Source organism: Girardinichthys multiradiatus, chromosome 14, assembly GCF_021462225.1.
Source record: "Girardinichthys multiradiatus isolate DD_20200921_A chromosome 14, DD_fGirMul_XY1, whole genome shotgun sequence".
Taxonomy (NCBI): Eukaryota; Metazoa; Chordata; class Actinopteri; order Cyprinodontiformes; family Goodeidae; genus Girardinichthys; species Girardinichthys multiradiatus.
The window spans coordinates 2,571,813-2,587,892 of record NC_061807.1 but is presented as its reverse complement, the minus strand read 5'-3'; the positions used below and the strand labels follow the sequence as shown (position 1 = coordinate 2,587,892).

Sequence of the window (16,080 nt, the reverse complement as noted above, 5' to 3'; positions counted from 1 at the left end):
GACATGTCAACAGGGCAGAACAAATAAAACTACAGTTTTCAAAAATAGCAAAGAGCAACAAACAAAGAAGCAAAAACCTTTTCGAGAAAGAAAAACATCAAGTAAAATCTTGTCATGAACAATCTGGAAGAGAAGACAAACATGATCAAGCAAAACAAAAATAGACCATTACCATTAGCCATGTGCTGCCATTTTGTTCCTTTTTACCACCATTTGATAACAAGAAACTAAATATTTCAAATACTGTATTCCTACTATTTCATACCCACATATTTACCAAGTTTTACACCTGGACTCAACATGGCTTCTGTTCTTCTGATAGCAAGATATGAAGATAAATATTAATGGAAAAACTAAATGCAAGTAAGCTCACTGGTAATTGACTTTTTTGCTTTTGTAAATGGTTGGGAAAGCGTTTCATTATAAAATGCATGAAAAATCCATGCTAATCTTACATTGGCGCCGACCTTGTTACTGTCTTTATGTGCCTCTGAAGGTACAGGTCTGAATCCATTACTACACCCAGATTTCAGGCCTGATCTGTTGTTTCTAGCTATAGTAACTGAAGCTGTGCGCTGACTCTTGATCACTGCTTCTTTGATCCAGAAATAAGTACTTCAGTTTGTTTTTATTCAACTGAAGAAAATTAGTGCACATCCACGCATTTATTTGTTCTATGGATCTACCTAATGCTTGAATAGGTTGATAGTCATCTGGTGACATTGTAATATAGAGCTGTATATCATCTGCATATTTATAGTAATTTATCTTGATGTTTGTTATGATCTGAGCTAGGGGGAGCATGTAGATATGTAGACTTCGGGGCACCCTGCATGTGATTTTTGTCAACTCTGATGAAAAGTTACCTACCAACACGAAAAAGTCCCTGTCCTTCAAGTAAGACTCAAATCAGTCAAGTGCTATACCAGAAAGACTAACCCAGTTCTCCAGTCGCTCCAAAAACATACCAAGGTCAACAGTGTCGAATGCTGCACTGAGGTCCAATAATACCAGCACTGTGGTTCTTCCAGAGTCTGCATTTATGCAGATGTCACTGAATACCTTGACAAGGGCAGTCTCTGTACTGTGGTGAGCAGGAAACCTGACTGGAAGACATCGAAGCGGCTGGTCATAGTTAAAAAGGTGTTTAACTATTTAAACACAGCTTTTTCAATAATCTTACTGATAAATGGGAGATTTGAGATGCGTCTGTAATTTTGCAATAGCAACTTGTCCAGATTATTCTTTTTCAACAGTGGTTTGATCATTGCTATTTTTGGGGCCTGGAGGAAAACTCCTGACAACATGGATGAGTTTATTATTTGAATCAAATCAGATGCTATAACAGGAACAACTTTCTTAAAGAAAGCTGTGGGTAAAGTATGGAGACAGCTGGAGGAACAGCTTAGTTGATACATAATTCCTTCTAAGTTTTTGTAGTTAATTTGGTAGAATTGTGTCATTTTGTCAAAACTTTTTTGGGTTGGACATAGCATTGGTGCTGAACTTATTAATGAAGTACCGACTGATCCGACTTTTAGGGTTTTTGGTTTCAATAAGCTCCTCTTGATGAATCTTCCTCAGGAAAACAAAGTTTGCCATGATCATATGGGTCAAGTTCCTAGTTCCTGGCTATATTAGTATTTGTAGGGATAGGGGAGAAGATGTGTAGTTTTTCTAAAACAAGGAAAAAGGACAAGAACTTGAGTACACAGTGGTTGAAATATGGACAAAAGAATTGAAATTTAGGGTGATACATTTTTACAATCCTGGTAAGAAATTATCTAATTGACAGGAAGTGGTAATATTGCATTTAGATGAAAGTGTGATATGATGTGGTGATTTTGATGCCTACAACACAATATGGGACTAGAGGACTGATGGGAATGGGTTGGTTATTGAGGAGTTAATGGAGTCTAAACATCTTATAATCATTAGTAATGCAGACGGAACAAGATGAAATATCAGAATCGGTACAGAGACAGCCACTGATATTACATTAGTTTCTGATTCATTGGCAGGGCTCTGTTCTTGGACTGTTATTAAAGACACAGCTATTGGATGTGATAATTTTCCAATAATGATTTAAGTTGGCTTGAATTAACACAAGGATGACACTGGAGAGTGGCCTAATTGATCTGGTAGTAGAGCTGAATGGGAGAAATATAAGACAATAATTCAACAAAGAATTAGGGAAAAAAACATGAGCGGTGATGTTGATTCATTAAACCTCCAGTTTTGCAGTTCTGTTATAGAAGCTCTTCAACATTCAATTTCATAGAAAGGTGGGAGTTAATTGCTAAGATGTACAAAATGTCAACTCCAGGAAATGTTCAGATATGTTATGTAATTAAAAGTAAACTTATTGAGTATTCTGATGTGATTTTATTGGACTTGTATAATAAAGTATTAGAATGTGGAAATTGAAATTGTCGTAAAGTTGCAAAGAGGCTGTAGTGAAAAACTAACCTGCATTATGCATATACAAAAAGTTATTGATAAATATAAAAAAAAAAATTATATATAATGAGGTGTTTATTCAGGTGTGTGTCAGACAGACAAGCTTTAAAAGTAATTTACATAAGCCTCATAAGACCTACAGTTGATTATTGTTGTATAGTTTATGGATCAAATTCTGACACAGTTCCTAGGAACCTAGATGCCGTTCAACATCAGGCTTTGCACTCAATTACAGGAGCAAGTAAAGCAACTCCAATTTCAGCTTTACGTGTAGAGATGGGTGAAATGTCATTAGAAGGAAGAAGGAATCAGATGTCATTAAACTACTGAGTTAATCTGCAGGGCCAAAGTTAAGACCTCCCCATTCAAGCAATTTTACAAACCTGCAGGGAGAAAAAAAGAGCATTTAATAAAATATTTGGTTGGACAATCATACAGAAAAGAGAATTAAAAATAAATCATTTAGACATCAGTCCAATAATGCCACTAATGATAATACCAACCTGGATTTTACTAGATTCTGATGTCGATTCAACTACATTAGAGAGAAAGATCAGAGATATAATTTTATTTATGATTCACTAACAGACAGTGCACATATGCATCCCAGCATTTATCAGGTCATATTTCTGTTGGAGCGTGCTTATCCTGATTCACACTCCTCACCAGTTGGTGGCGGTAATGCACCAAATTGTTGTCTGCCAACAGCGAAGAAGAAGATGAAGAAGAAGACTTGGCTTGTGATGGTCAAATGAAGCCTCATGAAGCAATGAAGCTTTACAGCACATTGTTTTTGCCTAAAGGTTCATTACTTGATGCTTCATTCATTTCTCATTAGTGACATCTGCTGCTGTGACAGCCTTCATACTTCAAATATCAGAATATGGCAGTGTTTGCAGTATTGTCACAATAAAGTTTGTTTTTTTTCAAACCCATGTGTCATTTATTTTTAGTTCTTAAAATGATTTATACCCAAAATAATTCTGCTAATATGCTGACATCTGTGGTAATAGTCTTCTTTTATGTGATATGATTTTTATGTGGACTGATTTGACAATAAAGATACACTGTATGCTTTGTGTTTGTGATTTATTTCCTGAAAAACTTGAATTCTTTTTCTGGGACTTCTGCTTCAGATCTTTTATAGTTAGCTGCACACAGAATGTCACTCTTTTAATAGCATTCAGTCTGTTTCTCCTGGGTGAGACTGATGTGTCTTTGCTGATCAAACCACTAAATGTGAAATTACTGGTGGATGGGTATTTGGGTGTTAATTATTTTTATTCAAGAACAAGACTTATTTCACTGTTTGTGGTTGTAGGCAGTTTCTTCGTTGGCTGATGACCTCCCAGCCTTGGAAAACACACTCTTGCAAGGCACTGAGGATGCTGGTGAACATAGGAACCTCTGTGACATGTGGTACAAGTAGGGATACACATGTTTTTGTTTATGCCAGTACTCCAGGGGGTCCTGATGTCTCCTCAAGTTAACTTCTACCAAGTATTGCTCCACCTCTAGTATGGCATCTGCTGTGGCATTGAAGCTTTGTCTCTTCTGGTCCACTGTTTCATCTAGCAGACACCACAGCTCACCTATAAATAGCAAACAAAACAACTAAATACAATCATACAACACCAGCAGCTGAAATACAGCAGAACTAATATGTAAAGGTCAAGGAATTTACAGAATAAATAAAAACTCACTAGAGTTGTTGGTGCTTTCTCCTGCATCTGATGGATGTGGAAGTGAAGCTTCACTGCTGGCTATTAGTGCCGTACATTCAGATTTTAGCCGCCGTACTGCCTCTTGTACCTTGTTTCGGCTGAGAAAGCCAAGAGTTTTAAACCTGGGGTCAAGTAATGTGGCCACTGTCATTGTGCTCAGGGATCCTATACTTGCCACATGTTCTCTGACATGTCTTAAAAGGTTGTCCAACAGAAGTTTAGCAACACTGGTGATATTGACTGATTTTACAAGTACTGCATGGTGCAGAATGTTCATTAAGGGTTATCTTTGAGGTTGAGACCCTTCTCTCTTGTGGGAGCTCTAATGTTGTTTGGTAAAAAGGGAATAATACAGGTAAGCACTCCTCAATTGTTTGATACTCCTGACAAGATAGTGAGGTTATGCTATTCCAGCGTGTGTCCATATTAGTGACAGGTTTTTGTGACTGTCTTCCTATCTGTATCTGTACTACTTCTAGCTTTTCTTTACCTTTGGTGGTTGAGTGAAAATATGTTACAATTCGTTTGCCGTTTTTCCGAAGGTCACAGAGAACAGGGACCTGGTCAAATGTTTTTCTTACTTTTTTCATATTTTTCCTCCACCATCTTCTTTAATGCCTTGAAGGAAAGGAAATTAATTGAAATTACTGCAATTATTTGTTAGCACTACATTTGATCTTGTTGTGTACACACATAAACCTTTTCTAGTAGGGAGAACATAGGAGGGATTCAGCAAATGAACAAGTTCCCTGAACGCCTCGTCTTCCACAACAGTAAAGGGCTGTGAATCTTTTACAATAAGATTGATCACAGCATCATCCAACACCTGCTTTCTGGAACCTGTATGATGCATGAAAATAAATCACAAACAATTTAAATAAACCTATAAGATATGTGTCATACTCAGGCTGGTGTCTGCCTTTTCTTTTTCATGTATGGCTCTGAAATGCCAACAAACACTTCACCTGAAATACAAACATGAAAGTTCATTGATACAGAATTATTGGTAATAATACAAATAAAATTAGGTAATGTGCTGCAAACACACTTTACACAAACCTTGTTTTAGCACACATTTCAAATTACTTCCAGATGGGAGAAGTTTTCCTTTTTTTGTTGCCTCCATTCTTCTCAGATGCTCCTATCTCTGCTGACGTGCGACCAAACCACTACAACAACCCACGAAGCAACAAGTGTCATCGCGCTTTTATTTTGAAATTCCACACGCGAAATGAAGCAGTGACGTGTTCACGGAAATGCGAGGCATCGTTTGTCATCGGTCACGTGGTTTACCGCAAGACAACACAAGCATTGAACCTTTTTACTCTGTAAACTCCTCGAAGCTTTGCTTCAAATGTTCCATCTCTAGAGTTTGGATCGAAGCCGAGTTATAACTACTCAGTAACTGTTAAAGGATCTTTTGAAGAGAAGCTAACAACAAAGATGTGGAGACAGCAGCTCAAACGGTGGCAGAGTGCAGCAGTGGGAGAGATTTCCCAAACAGCTAAAGAGGACAAAGAAGATCAGCAGCGTCTCAACATCCTGGAGGCTGATTTCAACCCTAAAGTTCTGCTGCACAGATTAGGTTTGTATGTTTTCATGTCAGTTACAGTTTAGGAACATTTTAGGTGACTAATGGATTAGCTTCTTAAAGACCAAATGTTCATCATAGACTTAAAACGGTAAACGCTTCGTTACTCGGTGGGAACGACCCACGTCCGCCATTTTGAGTGGTTTGTTGTCCTTCGACACCGATACAAGTTTGTTTAGAAACTAATTAATAGGGCTGCACGATATTAGAGAAACCTGTGATGTGTGATAACAGTGTCTAATAGTGTGATGACGATATGACTTGTAATATATGAACAAATACTTACAGAGCATCAGGAAAGTATTCACAGCGCTTCATATTTTGTTAAGTTACAGCCTCTTTACAAATTGTATTAATATCTATCCCCAAATTTCTACACATACTCCGTATTTGTTTGTAGAAATTTGAGGAAATAGATTAATAAAATTTTGAATGAGGCTGTAACATAATAAAATGTGATGCGCTGTGAATACTTTCCAGATGCAGTGTTTGTCTTTCTGCTCTGGGTTCATAGAAATGTTACAATTAAATACATAATTTCCATTCCAACACGTCAGTTTTATTTAAAAATGTCCGAGCTACCGCACCCTGATGGCGGTCAGACTGTATCTGCTGTTTTCTATCTGTTTAATGTCTTTTATACTGCAGTACAGTATCAGTTTCATAAATGTATCTGTGTATGTACATTGTGGTCTCTCCACTCCATTCTCTCACATTAGTTTCAATACAATAACAAAAGAAAACAAAATCATGACAAATTGAGCACTATTTTTATCAATAATATCATAAAAATGTTAATTTAAATCTATTAGAGCTATTCAAAATGATTTGATTATGTAGAACACCTTTATAGTGCTAAACAGATGTTTTTTGCCACAGCCATTAATAAACTTACTGATTGCAAGTTGCAGTCTGTGTCCAAAACACTGAAGCCTGACCCAGTTGTTTAGTTCTGTAGTTTTCATAATGTTCGCACCATCGTCCGAGGTGATACATACTTGTTGGTCTTCTTGAAGATCCCAGCTGGACAACACCTCACGTAATCCAAGGGATCTATTTTCACTGGTGTGCGACTCTGGAAAATACACAGGCTCTAGACACTGTGTTTTTAGTTCAAAGTCATCAGTGAGGTGGTGCACAGTAAAACTCATGTATGGTTCTGTTGTGCAACTTGACCGAAAGTTTCTAGTACTTGCATAGTATTCAGCTCGGCTCAGTTCGGATTTTACTGTCTTATTTCGTACATTTGTGGAATGGCGACATGGGAAAAGTAATTCCGTGACGAGGTGTTGTATCTTCGGTATATCAGACTGACAAAACCCTCCCGGCTCACTGTGTTCATGGGCATCATGTCCTTAGCCATATAACGTGCAATGGCCTCGGTTATGTCTTTGTATCGCTTCGATGTTTTCTCATAAGTAGTGATACATGGATGTTAGCTGGACTGTTGTACTCTTACTTTTCATAAAGTTTGCAACTTTTACTTTGCTAGCGCTTGCTTTTTGAAACTCCTCATACAGGTCTTTGTGGTTGTATTGGAGGTGACAATGAAGATTCATCGTGTTTCCTCTCGTAGTTGTTACATGCGTTCGGCATGCCTTGCAGAGTACCTTAGTTTGTAAAATGTAGTCCCTCGTAAAACCAAAATATTTCCAAATAAGAAATGTGCAGTTCATAACCATGAGTTCTTCGTTACTTACAGTTTCCTTACTTGTCTTGCTCTCAGCCATAGCAACTATCACTAAAATTGCTTAGTTCTTTGCCAGCCCCCTACATAGGGGGTCAGCTGTTCTAAGCTTTCATGTGATTGACAAAACGTGTTACTTTAAGAATTTATGTAAATCATAAACGTAAATATTTGAGCCAACCTTTTATTGCAGTTTACGCCGTTTTGTGCAAAATGCCTATCGCACCGGCTGTTATCGCGACGACAATACATTTAAGATATATTGTGCAACCCTACTAATTAAATTAAACTGTTTTAATGAAAGAGGTTGCCAAAATAGGTTTTCTTTCATTTTCATAAGAGAATGAAGGTTTTAAACATATTTGGTCTTCTTTGACTGTTCGATAGCATTGTCTTTTAAACTTAAGGGCTTGGGAATGTGACATCAGCCTTGCAATGCATTTTGGATGTACGGGTGCAAGACGGTGTTGATGTGATTTACTCTGTAAATCTGAAGATCCTGCACCCGTCCGTTGGTAAACTGCAGGTGAGATTCCAGGGATTTGTAATTTCAGAATTGCTCGTGTGTGTAGGCACTTAATCCACACACAAGATAACCAAAAACGCCGGGCAACGTTACATTTGGAAGCTCGTGTAAGTCGCTGCTCCACTCACTATGTTTGTACAGGTCAAGCCCGTTAACTGGCCTGATTTTTTTCAAGGTATCTCTGTCTCGCTGATACGCTGTTTAACTTGTTTCTGTACCGAATCCGTGACTTACTCTGCTCATGGGTCATTGTTTTTACTGGTAGGTTCTGTTAGGGACGTTGGTGTTTCCACCGACAGTATGGCGGCGGCAATCTGAGAGTGCAATGAGGTGTGACGTCCATTCCCAAGCCCTATAGGTGCTAATTCTGATGTTGATATCCGCCCGGGGGTGCCGGTAAGGAGCACAGACAGGATGCTTGAAAAACTTCTGTTGGCTAGCTCAGAATTTAGCAGATCAACTTTGCCAAAATACGGTGTTTCAGCTTTCACGGTGGACGTAGTTCGCTTGTGGCGCGAGTATAGCACGAAACAAGCGTGCGCGTTTCTTCAATTATTATGCTGTTGGTACCAAAAGCAGAGAACATCTTCCTGAGACACTGCGAGTTTAAAACATTCAACTCATCAGGTTTAGATAAAAGGAAACAAAACTGTAATTTTTTAATTAATGTCAAAATTAATGTTAATATCATGAATATTTCAGAAGTTTCTTCATCTGTCGTATTTCAGTCTGTTTTTGCAACGATATGAGGGTGTTTAGAGTGATGCACGTTCCTGCAACAGGACATGCAAATTTCGGCAGGCATGCTCTTTTCGGCATAACACTGGACGCCGATCCTGGCAACTTTTAAGAAATTAAGAGGAAAACTGAAAAGTAACATTTATATTAATGGCATATTTACTACGTTCACATTCATGTTTTATGTAAAAAAATATATATATTTAATAATTTTACTGTAGATTTTTGTAGAAATATTGGTTCAAAGTACCTACTAATGCTCATCCAGTATATACTTTCAGGAATTTATTTCTCCAGAATTATGAGAGGTGACAACACAATCTTTTGGTGATTTTGGGTCACCTATACTATAACCACAATATATATTTTAAAATTTTACTTCAGAGCTTTGGAGAAATACACAAAGCTTATCTAGTATATGCTTCTGTCCCATATTCACAATAGGGTTTTTTATATAGCATTTCTCAGCAACAAGGCATTCAAAGCGCTGTACATGAAGAAAAACATTACAATGACACAGAGAGTCAAACAGAGAAACAAATCAAATTACATTGATAATCCTCTGAGGTAAACTGGTAAGAGCTGGTTCTAAACCAATCTTTCTAAAGAGATCATTATAAAGCAATATAAAGCAAGAACAGGTTAATATTGATCCTTGTGCTCGCTGGTATAATGCAGTTGTAGTCCCATCATTCAAACAATAACTCATTTGCATCCACTGAGATCTAACTAAACAATCCATTGAATTCTAACTAAGGAAGCTGGATTACTGGTGTAGGAACAGCTTTACTCCAAATTTTCAAATAATAATATTAATATTTGGCTTTCGCTGGTAATCCTTCTGAGAATTGTGAAAATCTATGAAAAGAAATTAAATGACACATTTAGGTAAGGTAAGATAGGAGGAAAAAAATCATATTTTAAACCCTATCCTTAGCAGGATACAATTTGAAGTAGTAAAAAAACCTCAGCACGGGTAAGCAACACACACATAAGCAAAGATTTCGCAAGGACATGGTGGAGTCCTGAGGGTGCAAATATTTAAGTGTGAGCGTGTTTGAAAGAATTAGACTGATAACACTGATAGAAGCGCCATTGTCCTTGAAAAAAGAGATGGAAATTTTATAAATCGGCCACATAGTCCTATTCAGGTCACAGCTGGTACAGAGAGTTCTGGGAGAGAGCGTCATGTTTATATAACAACCAGGAGAAATTTGGTCAAAGCCAATCAGCAGAAACTGCTGTTGAGGTATAATAATTCTACAACAAATAACACGGCCTCAACCTCACCCAGTCCGGATGTCGTGAGAAAGAACAGAGAAGAGCAGGAAATTAAGATTAACAAGAGTTTAATTTGATATACAAGTCCAATGATTTCCAATGCATAATCGAATACAAAAGAATAATACAAAGACAAAAGATTACCTAAGGCCTTAATAAATTTGATCAATTGCGCTGAGACACCAGTTGAGTGTAAAAGCTGTAAAAAAGCTGTAGCAGGGACCAGTGGGGAAGGAGGGAGAAGACAAAGCCTGCGACCTCCACCGATGAAGGTAGAGGCTTAGATTATTTTGGTGCTCATGGGAAAGGTATTATAAAATGCTAAGATTACAATGTATCAAAAATATTTGGTCATAATGAGAGTCAATGGGACCAAATTAGTAACAAAGATAAAGAGTGTATGCTGAATTCGTAGCTCTTGTTCTACATACCTTGCAATCAAAAGGATAAACAAATTAAAAAAATAAAAGTTAAAAGAAAATCCTGGCAACGTTTCATAGAACTGACCTTTAAACTGTCTGAGATATTAAGAATAAAAAATAAAAAAAAACAAGCAGAAAGCACACGTTTGGTCCCCCAAGGGGCCTAGTGGGTTAAAGTAATTTTTAGAGCTTCTTTCACACAGAAAACCTCAGTTTCTAAGCAGACTTGTGTTGGGAGTATGATTATTGATTGAATAATCTTGATCAATAATTATAATTACAAATCATAATCTGACAAAATCAATTTCTTAACCATAAATCCTCATTTACAAATCGAGACCAGAGATATTTCTGGTGGTGTAATTGTGGCTCAACGCCTCTGACAATTACAACCGTTGAATACTCCGTAATAGTTAATAACTATTGCCGGAGATGTCACTGTTTAATCGACCGTTTCTGCCGAAACGTGTGGAACTTGAACCTTATTTTGACTGACACATCACTTTTTGCACACAATGAAACACCAAACGCTCTCTCTTTATCTATGTGAATATTTATTAATTTCCACCTACTCAACATGCAAAATTCTACAAACACAGGGGTAACACATCTAAATAAGCAAAATCAACAAACGGTAGTGGGTATGTATTGAGTCAACCAGCAGTTTATGGCATAACAGATGAAGGGAAAGGATATGAAAGGGGGGTGTGGTGATGACTGGTGGGGGGTTGGAGTGCAGCTTAGAGTGTCTTTTATGATCTTCTGATCATAAAACTTCCCCCTTTACTCCTGACCACAAAGGATTGATAACTTTTGGCGGCAAGTTAGCACAGTGAGATTGAAGACAAAGGTAAAATGGAGAATTTTACCATGAGGTCGTTTTAACAGTCCAGTTTTGCAACGCACCCGCGTTCAGATAGTAAACACAAACAGCTCTAGGACCGCGGCGGATCCCGATATTACATAACACATCAAAGTTTCAACAAGCAAGGTTACATGCACATATTATTCAGAACACATGAGATCCTAACCAGCGATTCTGATCGCTTCTGACCCTGCCCAGGCCTTCTGATAAAGAAATAAAAAAAAGGAAATGGGTTTTACTTGTGTCGTCTTCTTCCGAGTGAGGGAATTCGAGCGAGGAAAAGTGGGGTTGAGTTAATTGTGCGTCCACAATTAACTTCAGGGGAACTGTCAGTCTTTGTCCTTCGGTCTTCTTGACAAAAAGGAAAAATATGATCTGACCATCAAAGTCGACTTGAAAATGAAACACGGTAGCGGTTCGTCTCTCCGAAACTCCGTGTCTCCAGTTACGTGTTAACTCACGTCTTCGATCGGCAAAAGTGAAATCTCTGGCCTTCCTAGTCCAAAACTTCAGTTATGAATAGTTCGTTGTCCAACGAGAGAGAGTGAATGAAACTCTTCACAGAGTTCTTCTCTTAAAGTGACGCTCTTCAATCACCAGGTCGTTTCCAGCGGAAGGCGGCTTTTCAAACATGAGCGCCTCCTATATAGCATCCTGTGACGTCAGACTGGGGACGCCCAGTCATATCAGTCGCAATGCTCGATGGGATATGTAGGAGCGGGCTGTCCTGGGTACAAAATGGCCGATGCCATTGGAGGGGCACAGTGACGTCCAACAACGGGCAGATAATCCAATACTCAGCAAACAAGTGGTCCAACATTCCCCCCTAGGTTCAAAGGGTGAGATGAATCGCAGTCTTTGAAGCTACTAGGACCATTCTGTCCTTTGCTGAGCAATCAGTGATCCGTGGCGAAGCAGAACAAAACAAAATTCTCTCTGTGTTACTCAAAACCTACGACTGGGCAGGATAGAGGTTAGCCTGGGCAGAACTAACTCTGACTAAACTCATCCCTTTCTACATTGTTCAATGAGACAAATACAGGACAATACATTCATATCATCATTACATTCTTTGGTCATCAGCTTTGGTAATCCTGAGACAAAATGAAACAATAACAGATATCGTACATATATATGTATATATAAAAATAGAAGGAACAAAACAAAATCATGGTTCATAGCTTATTCATCCAACTTCTATTAGGCACTGGACCCTGGCTGTGTCGTTGGCAAAGGCGGTGCTATGAACCGTGAGGGAATGAATGTGAGGGCATCAATCCTGACCTGTACACGCTTAACCTGCTGGTATGCGGTGTGTAATCTAAAACGAATGGTTAAAACAGGTTTAGGCTTAAACCATTGGCTCTTCCGGATGATGATGGGTTTTAATAGGACTCCTGTCTCTAAACTATCTAGATGTGGAAAGAGGGAGAAAAGAATAAACCAATTGCAGTATTTAGGCTATAAGCCAGGTGTGTTTGTGGAGGTTGCAAGGTGTCTGTCGTGGTGGACTTAGGATTTCTCTACTAAGTTCAGCAGAACTAGGTCAATGGGTATCTGTGCCTCGGTGGGTCTGTCTACAGATGAACCAACCTCCTTTAACACGATTTTGCATGAAATCTCGGGCAGCATGGGTGTGTCCATTAGATCATTCTTAAACACTTTTGTGAGGTCTGCTGTGCATACAGTGTTATGGAAAATTATCGTGTCAACTTACAGTTTAAGACTGTGTCCTAGAAGGTAGTTATATGTTTAACGATTTCTGTTGAAGAAAGTTGTTAGTGATTAGTGCATGTTAGTGTGAGTTAATGAAACATGCACCTATTTAACTAGTCCTATGCACTGGCCTCTCCTTTCCCGGACATTGAGACAAGCTCTGTTCTTGGGGAGGAGAGTTCGATGTAGGACTTCATCTGGTTCAGCCAAAGAGCAGCAGCTGGGATGATGGTGTCAACCCTTTCTGACAAGCATCCAACCCACTTGATGAAGCTGCATGTCGCAGTTAGGAGGAATTTGTTACCTCCTGTTAATTTTGGAGCTGGTTCGACCCAGTTGGTCTGAAGGTGGAACCAAGGTAATGTAACCCCCTTTCGCTGAAGCGGAGGTTTACTGGTTGGCTGGGATGGCTGAAACTGGCGGCAGGTTAAACATCCTTTGATGTAGACCTGGGTGTCGTGAGACCTTGGAGGCCAGTGCGCCATCTGTTGGAGGGTGTGGAGTGTGGCTTTGTAGCTCCTATGGCACCATACAGGAGAGTAATGGGCGTCGGATAACGTGACCCCCCCTTGGTCTGTTGGAACAATGTCCACAGCATGGGAGAGCTGTTTGATGCCAATCTGCACACTGGCTGTCTTGAGGAGAGGGTGGAGCCCGTCTACTAAAAGGAGTGTGTGGCTGTGTTGTGCCTCAGTTACAAAGGGGTCTTTTTGGCACAAACGGTCATACAGCTCTCTAATGGTTGATGGGTGTCCCAGCCAGAATGCTAGTAGCACTTCTGGTATGAACATGGTTTCCAGGTGTACACCTTCCACCACTTTGGGGTTGTAAGTGTCCACACCTGGGTTCTTTACAGAGCCAAGCAATGCATGACCGCCTCTGGCAGGAGTTTCCTGGATGGCTGGGTGCAGCTGTGTCTCGGAGGTGCACATGACCGGCTCTGATGAGGGCCTGAGAGGTCCTTCGGGCTCCTCTAAGCTGGTGACCTGATTGGTCACAACGAATCGTTCGCTGCGTGCGCCCCGTGGGTTTTGCACCTCCGCCTGGACCCGGAGTTGGTCCTGGTGGCCATCAATGAGTGGGGCCAGCCTGTCCAGCAGGTCCTGGCCACCAAGACAAAGGTCTTTGTTTAATGTGCACCTATAGATGGGGTGCACCAGAGCCGTGTCTTCGGGTGTAATGTCCAGCTCCACCCAATTAGTGATGCATGATCGGTTTTGGGTGCAGCTGGTGATACTTACACCACGAAATTCAGCCTGAAGTGGTTTACTGAGGGAGAGCATGGCCCTACTCGCCTCCTCAAACGAGACCGAGAACCACAGGCTGATCTCTGATCCTGTTTTAAAATGGAACCTCAGTTTGACCTGTCCTCCTATACTAGTGAGATAGTGTAGGTAACCTATATGTTCATTATGGTTCAGTTTACCTAAGAACCTTGGAGCAATGATTTGTGGTGTTTCTCCTGGAGAAGTCCCAAGGGGTTCTTGGAGTTTCCCAGGTTTGTCTCCCCATCCGATCAGGTAGACTCTGATGGCTGTGGAGACTGGGTCCACGCCTAGTCATGCTGACGGGATGTTTGGGTCTGGTTTAACTAGGTCAGCTTGCTGTTTCAAGGGTTGTGGGGGCATGGTGGCCTGACGCACCGCTTCCGTCACCATCTTACGCAAGGCCTCCTCCATCTCTTTCCCCATAATCCCTTCTGCGTGTGGGTTCCACCCTCTTCCATCAGGTTTACCTTTAGGCTTCACGTGATGGTCAGGTCGTCTGTTCGACCGGAAGTGGTCCGGCAACTTTGACTGTGGTTGGTATTCAGTACCACCTCCCCAGTCCAACTGACCAAACCTATGTTGTTCCCAGAACCTGTTCTTCGCATAGGTTCTAGTTGAAGGCCTTTCCTGACCTTCTAATGCATGGCTGGTTCTTTCAGTCTGGACCTGTAAAACCCTAGCCTCGCTCTCCGATCCCTTGGTCGGGCGAGCACGTGTTTCCCACGCCATCTGAGCATATTTGCGGATCTCTTGCATGCTCATGGCCTTGGTCCTGCAATACATAGTAACCTCGTATCGCACACTTTCATGAAGGTTGTGGAGGAACAGGGATTTAAAAGCATGTTCCTCCTCAATGCCTGGCGCATTGCGTCCTTGGAAGTAAACGGCTCTCAAGCGCCGGTAATACTCCCTGGGTGCTTCGCTTTTCTTTTGCTGGATCGTGAAAGCACCAAGTGTGGCTGAGGTCCGGTCCGTGTACACAGAATATTCCTCCCTTAAAGCTTCGCAAAGGGTTGAATAACGGTCTCGGACTGCGGGTGTCAGGCTCTCCATGAAAACATGGACGCTCCTGGACGTTGTCTTCCAGATGAGCTTCAGTTTCTCCCGTGCTGATGGGCAGTACAAATCTAGAAGACAGCGTTCCACTTCCCTAAGGTAATCATCAATGTTTGATTCTGCCTTATTAGGGTCGAAACGCTCTATGTCTTTAGCAAGGGACTCAAGCTGGCGGGTGCATCATCCTGCCTCATCCTCGGAGGAGGCAGTGGAGGCTGCTCCCGGTATAACTGTGGGCCCTGTGCTTCCCGGACTCGGGTCCTGGGCAGCGGTTGAGGGCGGTAGGAGCTACCTGAATCCCAGGGGCGGCACTCCTGTCGCCGTGGCGGAGGTGAGGGATCGTAGAGGACCGTACTGCGAGTCACGTTTGACGGCTGCTCGCATCTGAACCGTGAACTATTTACACCTGCTGTGTCCCCAGCTAGGTACCGTTCATGGCTGCTGATTGCAGTGGGGCGGGGCACCGCACCACTGAACCTATTCTGACTACTTACCCCCGTTCTTACCTCGGTGGATGTCTGGGGAACCCCATGAGCCTGGAAAGGTAATCTCTGGAGAGCAGCTTCTACATCCTCCAGATCTGACCTGCAGGTTCTCTCAGGGTTTCGCAGGTGTGGCTCACCTCCAAAGGTTTCAACCTGTGAGGTGGGTTTCGGTTCGTCCCCCCATTCTTCCAGGGGGGGCGGGATGGCATGGCTACCTTCTATTGCTTCCAATCTATTTCCCACTTCTGTTATTTCCCCTCG

At 41.0% G+C, this 16,080-nt stretch overlaps 1 protein-coding gene across 2 annotated transcripts; it reads right to left on the bottom strand.

The window, feature by feature from the left end:
- Positions 1-3,582: 3,582 nt before the first annotated feature.
- On the bottom strand, positions 3,583-5,620 carry LOC124881170 (zinc finger BED domain-containing protein 4-like). 2 transcript variants are annotated; one of them, XR_007041549.1, is made up of 4 exons: positions 5,244-5,620; positions 4,884-5,024; positions 4,164-4,802; positions 3,583-4,052 (listed from the first exon to the last, which is right to left on the bottom strand). XR_007041549.1 is itself a non-coding variant. In XM_047386707.1 (2 exons), the coding sequence occupies exons 1-2, from the start codon at positions 4,459-4,461 to the stop codon at positions 3,763-3,765; spliced, it is 588 nt and encodes a 195-aa protein (XP_047242663.1). In that variant the 5' UTR covers positions 4,462-4,921; the 3' UTR covers positions 3,583-3,762. The 2 variants fall into 2 exon arrangements, 1 of the variants encoding a protein (XP_047242663.1); XM_047386707.1 differs by lacking the exon at positions 5,244-5,620 and having other exon boundaries at positions 4,164-4,921.
- Between the last annotated feature and the right edge of the window lie 10,460 nt (positions 5,621-16,080).

Excerpts from the sequence above, each read along its gene's own strand:
- LOC124881170 (XM_047386707.1), bottom strand. The coding sequence starts at position 4,461 with ATGAACATTCTGCACCATGCAGTACTTGTAAAATCAGTCAATATCACC. Across the intron at positions 4,053-4,163 it reads AGAAAGCACCAACAACTCTA|GTGAGCTGTGGTGTCTGCTA; the intron begins GTGAGTTTTTAT and ends TGCTATTTATAG.